At 31.2% G+C, this 10,638-nt stretch overlaps 1 protein-coding gene across 1 annotated transcript; it reads right to left on the reverse strand.

Annotated features, from left to right (window-relative positions):
• Positions 1–326: 326 nt before the first annotated feature.
• Positions 327–3,465, reverse strand: LOC143542325 (dimethylnonatriene synthase-like). Its single transcript, XM_077034940.1, has 2 exons — positions 2,447–3,465; positions 327–973 (listed from the first exon to the last, which is right to left on the reverse strand). The coding sequence occupies exons 1-2, from the start codon at positions 3,386–3,388 to the stop codon at positions 344–346; spliced, it is 1,572 nt and encodes a 523-aa protein (XP_076891055.1). The 5' UTR covers positions 3,389–3,465; the 3' UTR covers positions 327–343.
• Between the last annotated feature and the right edge of the window lie 7,173 nt (positions 3,466–10,638).

Raw genomic sequence — 10,638 nt, forward strand, 5'->3', positions numbered from 1 at the left:
TTGGTTTGGTTTGGATTTTATGACGGTTTAGATGTTTCAGATATATATTTTAGAAACTAAAATTCATTCGGGTTTAAGGAACTAGATAGATCAAACCAACATCCATCGAAGGGTTTCTAGCCTACTGGTATCAATGTGGTAAAAAGTGACGTCTCTCTCCATTAGGGCAAAAGATATCCATTCAACACCTTATTAATTTTACCTTTACACAACAAACGCGAGAGTTTATGCACATATATTCATGGTAGTGCCATAAACCATTTTATCACATAAACATAATTAACAATGCCATCAAGTACATCAAGTGGTTTCACCTTAGGCAAAGCATTTTCCTTATAGTGCTTTAATTGGTCTGATAGAGCCCTGGAGAAAGGCGTGGAGTGATGACAACTTCAAGTGGTTTCACCTTAGGCAATGCAATCCCTAAACCCTCACTCATATCCACCGGCTTCCCCATCGGCGTTGACAAATCGAACCCTTGAAGTAACCGAGCAAGTGTCAAGTGAAGTACATGCCAAGCAAACATGGTTGCAGGGCACATTCTCCTTCCGGTGCTAAAAGGAATGTATTCAAAATTCTGACCATGATAATTTATGTCCGTGTGTTCCTCAAGAAACCTTTCAGGTCTAAACTCATTAGGATCCGACCACACTTGCGGGTCCCTATGTAGCTTCCAAACATTCACTATTAACCGTGTCCCTTTGGTGACATGATAGCCTTGAACATAACAGTCCTCTATGGCCTCATGAGGTCCTGCCAAGGGACCCGGTGGGTACAATCTAAGCGTTTCTTTAACTATGGCTTGTAGATACACAAGGTTTGCGATATCGGATTCTTCGACCCATTTCTTTCGTCCCACATGGATGTCAAGCTCTTTTTGTGCGGCTTCTAGGATGTGGGGGTGGTTTAGTAATAAGGAGAGTGTCCATGTCATTGTTAAAGCAGTGCTTTCAGAACCCGTCAACATGAGTATCTAAGAAAAATCACACGTTGTACATGGTTAGTTTGAAACAATAATTGGCAGATTGAATAATCATTCTAGCATAGTAATAGAAATACTTGATGTCATTTTGATACTTGAGACCCGTGTGAGACAATTTTTTTTAGCCGTTCATTCATATTTCATAGTAAGTCCTTGATATCCATAATTTAACTAAATATTATATTTAGTTAAATTTATATTTAAGGTATCATTTAACTAAATATTATAATTAGTTAAATTAGTATTTAAGGTATGTTTATCATATCGTACTTCATTTCTATATATCTTTCTCACTCAACCATTTATTTATTTATTTATTTATTTTTGTTAAGGGTAAATAAGTTTATACATATGGTAAATAATCGATCTTTGTATTTAAAGAAAATAGTAATCATAAAACTCAACTTTAAAGATATAAATGAAGATGGAGATTCTGATAATGACAAAATAAAGGAATTAATCTTCACATACGCATAAAAATATAGATATAGATGACATTTATTGTGAACTAGGAATTTAGTCGGCGCGTTGCACCGGGCAGGTCGGTAAAATCTGGGTGGTGGTAAAACTTAAGCGTTGTCGGTCTCGAGCGTTGAGATGATAAGTCGACGTGAATTCAGTCGATTTCTCACGATACCAAAACTAAAACAAAAATGACAGTTCGTCGGTTTTCGTTACGGTTATACTGGAACTAAAACAAAAGGCAGTGACTTTATGCGATTTTGGTCGGTTTCTTTCTCGTACGTTATGGTACCAGAACTAAAACAAAAAATAAAAAAGAAAATTAGTATCCGGTGGGTTTTCGTTACGTTCGTTATGGTACCGGAACTAAAACAAAAAAAAAACAAATGACATCAAAATTAGCCCGGACGTTGATGCGGTGAGTTTACACGAATTTAGTATGTTTCTGTTACGTAAACAAAAATTGACGTTAGTTCGGTTCTCGTTACGTTCGCTATACTACCAATACTAAAAAAGAAAATCAAAATGGTATGGATAAGTTTGATGCCGCCACTTGACTAGCGGCACCAAACTTCTCTTTTATATTATATAATAATGAGCGCTCTTGTTACCTTCAACATTTTTTTTTTGTGAGGATGAGGTCTAAAGTCTCTTGTTGGCTAGGGGTGATATTTTAATTGAGGCCTTTGATTTATTTTATTTTAGTTCTTTTTGCTATTGGGGTATTTCTCTAGTTTGTTTTAGTTATTCCTTACTTTTTTTTATAAACATGTTATGTTTTATTTTTCTATTTTAATAAAACTAACCATGTAAAAATACATAACTTGAATTAAATAATAATAACATTAAAAGAATTGCGGTTATTCAAGAAAAGTAGTATGGTTATTAAAACAAATGTAAAAGGTGGTGACCTGATAATATCTAACTTAGTAGTTTAAAGTATGTTTACTCAAAGATATGATTAAATCATGAAAACTAAAATAGCAAAACAAAGTTACTAACCATTGTTGTTGCCTTGATGATGGTTTCTTGCCCATGACCAGACATTTCAACATCTTTAGGAAGTGCAGACAACATCAAATCCATGAAATCTTCATTTTCAACACTATCTAACTCTTTTCTCTTCTCAATATGTTCAGCTAGCCACTTTCCCACAACACCATCAACCTCTTTAGCCACTTGCTTCATAGCTTTCACATGCCCTCCAATATCCATCCATTCCAAATATGGAAAGATATCAGACACAACAAAAACACCACTAATATGCAACCCTCTTTTTATAGCTTGTGTTAGATGCAAGTCTTCATTGTTACCTTCATCACTAAAACCATTACTAAATCTTTTCCCAGCTAAGATTCTTATAAGTATATTAAAAGTTATGTGTTCAAACCACTTGTTCATCTCCACTATGGATGATTGCCCCCTCTTGTTAAATGACAACAAAGCGAGCTCGTTAACCGAGTTCTTCACTTCAGAGTCACGAACACTCTTGAACTTCTCAACACGTTGGCTTGTAAAGAGCTCGGAAGTGACCATCCTTCGGATATCCCGCCAATATGGTCCGTATGGCGCGAGTGCAAAGCCAGCGGTGTTGTATACCATGTGTCGGCTAATCGCCATATTCGGTCTTGTAGCAAAGACTCTATCATTTGTGGTAAAGCATTCTTTGATACTTTGCCAACTGCTAACCACCAATGTGGGACGAAAACCAAGGCGTAACGAGTAAACCGGACCGTAGTCATCGGCAATCTTTCCTAGTATCCTTGCTATGGGAGGTTGACCTCTAAGGAAATGAAGGTGGCCTATAATAGGCAATGCCCCTGATGGCTCTGGTGCTTCTAGTTTGCCACTTTTCTTTGTGTTGCTTCTTTTTCTTTTGTTGTTAAAGGTTATAACAAAAAGAAGAAGCGCAAAAAGTTGTAGAAACTGAGGCAAAGTCACCATGTTTGTGTTTTTTTAAAATTGTTTTCACTTGGTTTGTGAAGATAACCAACACTTCACATTTATATATAGTGAACTGAATACACTAGGGATCCCAATCAAGATTATATCACGAAAATATCCAGGGCCGTCTCCGAGAATTTATATGCCTCGGTCGAGCTGAAATAAAAACCCGTATACTCTAACGATTAATTAACGAAATATTATAAGCAAAAAAAAATTTAGGCCTTATGAAAATGGGTAGATTTTTAAATGGGCTTACTTGGTTATGATTTAGGTTATGTAAAAACTTGTATAAAAATTAGCTTAAAAGTGTCTCAAGTGAGACTAGAACCTGCAACGTTTTGATTGGAAGCCATACCACTAGACCAAGCTAGTTATTGTATATTTAGGGTGTGTTTGGGATTCCTTATTTAAGTTGAAAAGACCTTTTTATGATAAGTTGGAAAGGACTTATGACTTTCTAAAAAGGAGTTTTTTAAAAAAGTGTTTGGATTAACTTAAAAGCCAATAAGTTAATAAGTTATTTTTTAAAAAGTGTTTGGTTTAGTTTATTGATGTAAGAGTGTAATGGTTAAAGAGAGATGGGTGGAATGAAAGGGTGAAATGGAAAATTCCAAGCCTATAAGTTGATAAGTTACCAAATCTCAACTTATTGAAACCCCCTTTTTTAGCCTTGTTGATAAGGAGAAAAGTAAAAGTCCTTATGTGTTCCCAAACACTTTATAAACATAAAAATGACTTATTAAAAATTCAAAAGTTATAAGGAGTGGAAAATAAGGAATCCCAAACACACCCTTAGAGTAAAACATTAAATATACATATTTCTTTTTCATAAAACATATATCTATTTACCTCTACTAATAAAAGAAAATAATTCTGACACATGGCATTCTGAGATTAATTCTCACTTTCAATTTCCCGTCAAAATCGTTTCTCTTCTATTAATGGAAAAGAAAAAAAAATATTGGTTCTAAATATAGTATTAATTATAAATTCAAGATAACGTATTAATTGGTCAATCTCCATTGATTGAATTATTAATGCCATAAATTATATTCTAAACATACTTAATATAATAATTAAGTGTCTAGATATATTTTATTTAAAATAGGAATGTATATATAAAAGAGTTTATGTTTAAAGAGTACATTAATATTTAATTTTTTGAGACATTTCATTTTAAAGAAAGCTATAATAAAATATTTTTTTTAACTTTTTTACAAATATTTAGCCTTAAAAATCATAGTCAAATTTTCCATTATTTATATTTATATTTATTATAAGAATATTGTGATAGTTGAACAATAATGTGTTTATAAGGACATCATGAAAGATGTTCAAAAAACACATGTCTTTTTTGTCTATGGTCGGGTATCGAATGTATAACATTTTTGTGAAAAACTTTAGCTACATTTTTCACATCTAAAGACCTCATTGTTTTAAATGTTGTTTTCAGTGGCAGTGTTTCATTATTGTATACCGATGATAGAACAATTCATTGTCAATTTAAAATTTAAGCATATATGATGATATAGAAAGACTATATATGTAATACATTTTTCGACATAATACAAATATAAAGAGACTTAATTATCCTTTTTTATTTGTATTAAATTATTCATTGTAATTTATACATAATTGTATCCCGTGTAATACACGGGTTTCTAAAGCTAGTGTGTGTGTATATATATATATATATATATATATATAATGTTGTGCCCTCAAAAGTTAAGTGTCCCGACCGGTCGCCCACATTGCCATGTGCCCAAGACGACCCTGACAATATCCTTCTGTGATCGACAATAACTCTCCACTAGGTAAACGTTAACACTTAATGCAACACGTTTTTTTGACTTCAAATTAATTAATTCTTTTTAAAAGTTTAATTGCTTTGCATTGTTGGGTTTGTGAATGCTTTGAGATTGGTTTCAAGATTGTGGTCCGGTTTTAGACTCATATTTTATTTCTTCTTCACTAAATTATTAAACCTAACTAGTCTCTATATATACTCACCATTGTAATTGTAATATTCTTGGAGCTAATAAAAAAAAACCCTAGTTGCAATCGTGGACGCATATCACCTTGATCGAACCACGTTATTTCTTATGTTATTTATTTTTGATTTCTTGTCTGTGTGTGCGCGAGCGCGATAGTGATTCTACTGTGTTATTGCTCTAATCAATACCTAACATGCATATATATATACAACTAATGTTAGTCGACATTAGAATTCACCATTGATGAACATTTCCAACAAGAACTTTGTAGTCTTTTTTGTTTTTGTGTGTGTGTGTGTTAAAAACCACAAACACACTCATTAGACATGAAGGATTGAAGGCCATTATGTGCAAACGTTGAAATCACTATACTACAAAAGCTGTTTGATTATTTTTACAAGAATTCGGTGGTGGGTGGTAAATTATAGGAGATGGAAATCTAACTATACTAATAAAATAAAATAATAAAGATGATATGGCAATTCCACATTCATTCTAGGCCTAATCTCCCTTCTCATTCATCTACCTATTCATGGGTTATGGAGTCAAACCAAATTGACAAATGGGTTATAATTTTCTTTCTAATTCTCTAATCTATCATTTCATTCATCCTAACTATCCATTGGTCATGGGCCAAAATAATTTTGACAAATGGGTTATAATTTCATTTTCAATTCTCTCATCTCTCATCTCATTTATTATAGTTATCCACGGGTAATTGGTCAAAACAATTTTTACAAATATTGTATATAAAAAAATCAAATTTGTAAATTTGAGATTTTAGACTTCTTATTGTGTGTGTACTATATATTTTATCTTCTTTTTACCTATAATTTTGTTCATTTCTTTCAGATAATAGATCTTTTTATTTTTATTATATGACAAATCCCGTGTAATACACGGATTCCAAAGCTAGTAAATTTATATTTCTAGGTATCGTATTTGTTGCATAACCGGTAATTGGTGGTAAATTATTGATTTTAAATGTGCTACATAAATCATAAATAAGGGTAATTTAATAAACAGTTAAATAAGTCATACCTAATGTTTTTGTTGGGTTAAGAATATGACCAGAACGCCCTCCTTGGATTAAAAGGCTTACAACATGTCTTGGTTACAATTTCAAAATAGTTAGCCTGTTCAAATGGTTTCTTTATGATAGTCAACACGTTTCGACAAAAACTGACAATTTCATATCGTTTACTAACAAACGGGTAGAATTTATCAACCGGACATAATAGAAGATCTTTTAACTATCATTGTTTTTCAGCCCAGGCCATTCAATTTTAGGTTGGGTTCGGTTATTTGGTTTGATTATGTAGGTTATTTTGCTTACAAGTTTGCTTCGATTTCATGCACACCCGCGAGAATCGGCCCAATCACAACTTAATGGATTAAAAACTTAAAATATTCTCCTTTGTTCTCTCTTTTTTGCAACATGCTTTTTCATGATCTTAGATAAATCACCTATGATGATATAAACATGAAATTATTGGAAATTTAACTTTCAAATGATTCAGAAGTTGTCTCAGTTGAACTTCCCCCGCACAAGAAAGTGTACTTGGAATTGTGATTTGTTTATTTATGTTACCATCTAATATTTAAATAATGTTATATGGATTGTTTTCCCAACTTATTACTATGTATTTCTTAATTTTAGTGTATGAATAGAAAATGTTTATAATAATTTGTATTACTAACATAGTAAATTTATATTTCTAGGTATCTAATTTATTGCATGATCGGCGATGGGTGGTAAATTATTGGAGATGTTTGTTACATGAACTCGGTGATGGGTGATAATTAAATTATTGGAGATGAAATACGTTTGGTACAAGAATTACTGGGTAAGGAAATGAATTCATTTATCGTGTTGCACATGTTTGTAACGACAAAATTCAAAATCAATTAATTCATTGGAGATTTTCTGGTCACAAATTCGACACCATCACTAATTTATGTTAGCATCGATGTTAAGTCATGTGTGGATGTAGTTTTCAGTATTTAATTTAATATTTTGCTTCTTTTTTTTAATACCCATTTATCTATTTATATCTATACTATATATAATACATGAGACATTGGGCAAATTAAGACACCCCATTTTTAAGTAATTTACAATTTTTATTGCTTAAGGTACATCTTACATAGCATCCAAGACAAGGACAAACTTGTCAATTGAAAAATATGTATTGAAATAGTTACAACATTACCCCCTCAACTTTACTCAACTTTTGTAAATTTAAGAAAATAATTACTACTTTGAACATTTATCTTTACCCATAGATTCATTTTAATTTTAAATGTAAATAACTTCCCACCAACGATTTTCCAACGGCCATAATTTTTTCATACGTTAATATTTTTTATAAAAAATTGCACCATAAAAATGAGTATTTTATTGTCTTTAATTTGGGTATGATATTGCTATAACTTTTCAAATAAAAAAAATTACATATTACGTATGGGTGTTCACAATTCGGTTTTTAACGATTTTCCAAGTAATATTGTGAGCCAAACCGTTGGTTCGATTTTTTTGTTATTAAGAACCGAAACTAAACCTTTGAAACTTTAAACTGAATCGTTACTAATGGTTTGATTACACGCATTGAGTTTCAATAATAAGTCGACCTTCCGGTCCGGTTTTATATGACCAATTTTTTGTATAAACCGTAAACCAAACGTTTGCTATGGTTTGAACATACGGAAACCGGCTGACCATAGGTGATTATTGGTTCAAACGTTATTCGTTAATTGTTACATGATTACTATGATTTTTGTTACCCGCCGCATCGCGCGCGCGGGCACCCGTCTAGTACTATATATAATACACCAAACAAGGGTAAATTAAGACACTATATTTTAAGGGATTTACAATTGCTTAAGCACATGGCACAACTATAAAGAGGGGTATAGTAGTCATTCTAACACTAAATTTAACGTTTCTTTTATAATTCTTCAAATTATTTACAACCTTGTCCCCTCAACTTTAATCACCATTTGGAAGTTTAAAGAATAGTTACAACTTTGATCCCTCATCTTTTAACTATATATTATTTATAATTTCACTTTTAACCCAAATTCTCCCACGATTTTTAAACGGTCATAACCTTTTCATACGCTAATATATATTTTTTTAAATGCACCATAAAAACGAGCATTTAATTCTCTTTAATTTGAGTATGATATTGTCATAGTTTGTTTTCAGTTAAAAAAATAACATCTTACGTATATGCGTTTGTGGTCCGGTTTTGATGGTTTTAAACTAAGCCGTGAGCCAAGCCGTTTTTTGTCATCGAAAACTGAAATCAAATCGTTGAAAATTAAAACCCAACAAAAACAAACCATTAACAATGGTTAGATTTCGGTTTCATTTGTACTTCGCTACTAGATTGAGTTTAAAATAAGAATTCTTAATCCACGGTTTCAAATGTAACGATAAGCACCCAAAAATCTCTTACGTGATTATTAAGGCCTGTATTTCCCGCTGCATCGCGCGGGCACACGTCTAGTATTTACATATATAAGGTAAGGTTAATGTAAGAAACAATAGTTTTGTGAGAAGAATAATAATATATCTAGGCTCTTAGATCTGAGATCTAGTGGTTGAGATTAGTAGTTTCTAAAAACCATATAGTTTCCTATTTACATGATATAGTGTCATATTTAGGTGGTGTGGTTTATTTTAAAGTCTTCGCAACTTCTCACAAAACAATTGTTTTTTATTTGAACCATTTTATATATGTATCTATAATATATATAAACGAAAATCCAAAAATCTTAGGTGTCGCGATGTGGTCGCTCCCCCTTTTTTTGTAGTCACTAGATTTGCTTGATTTTTAACTGGAGGTTTCTCATGCATTTGACCCAAATTCACGGGTATGGGTCTTATCAAACCTAAATATTTCTTAAACGGGTTATAACATCTCATTAAATTTAAAACTAAGTCACCAAATATTTGATTTAAAAATCCTATAAAGTAGGGATATACCCAAAATTAATATATGATTTAATTAAAAAAAGTTATATATTATTTATAATTAAAAACCAAATTTTATAGTAAAAAAAATAAACGGGTCTTGGGTCTCATCAAACTCATATAGCTTTCAAACCGGGTTAAACATCTCATTTATTTATGAAACAATTTATCATCAAACAGTAAGTATATTATTAACTTTCATACACTAAAAAAATAAAAATTCAAAAAATTAATAAATATTATAAACAAATAAAATAAAACAGCCCCCGTAATACAGGGGATAAAAACTAGTATATATATAAAAGGGTTCAAATAAAAAACAATTGTTTTGTGAGAAGTGTGAGAAAGCTCTAACATAAAGTGCACCATCTAAATATGACACTATAACATGTAAAATAGGAAATTATACGGTGTTTAGAAACTACCAATCTCACCGCTAGATCCTAGATCCAATGGTGTACATTCATTCTTATGCTTCTCACATTATTGTTTTTTACATTAACCCTACAAAATTATTGTTTTTTTTTCTATTTAGATGATTTGCTTTATTTTAAAGCATTCTCACACTTCTCACAAAACAATTGTTTTTAATTTAAACCATATATATATATATATAGGATGGTTCAGAAGAGAAGTTAGTTTAATGTGAGAAATGCTACAATGAATCCAGACCATTAATTTTGTATAATTAATGGTCTATAACGACGATGTCAAACTTGTAATAAAAAGGAAAAAAAATATGAAAGGTTTTTAATAAAAGGGCAATAATTCCTAAATTTTCATGTCTCTCTCTCTTTCTCTTATTTTCTCAAAGTTTTTTTCCCCAACCTTAAATTGCTACACCACATGTTGTTAACAAACATACAATGATTTTTTGGTAGAATATTTGAGTTTGTAGAATAAACATCATAGAAAAATCTCACTGTCAGTAACCTTAAAGAATTTAGAGGGTTTAATGCTTAAATTTTAGAGAAAATAATAATTAGTAAGCTTTATAAAAATTACATGTAATGAATTGATGCGATTAGCATGTTACAATTAATTTCAGCTTTTCTTGGCACTATAATTACTTATTTAATTACCAATTTTTACTTTAAAGTCTTATTATTTACTTTTGAAAAAAAAAAAACTAACGATAAATGATGGATGCAATCATGAAATTTTCTAATATATGAATTTTTTTTAGCTCCATAACTCTTACCTACACATAAAGTTTCAACCTACACCGTGTATGTTTTATGCCTAAAACTGTGTAGGAAAAATTTTAGCTTACG

This window comes from Bidens hawaiensis, unplaced genomic scaffold (assembly GCF_021521415.1).
Source record: "Bidens hawaiensis isolate Kalapana, Puna unplaced genomic scaffold, B.hawaiensis_p1.1 tig00012815_1, whole genome shotgun sequence".
Taxonomy (NCBI): Eukaryota; Viridiplantae; Streptophyta; class Magnoliopsida; order Asterales; family Asteraceae; genus Bidens; species Bidens hawaiensis.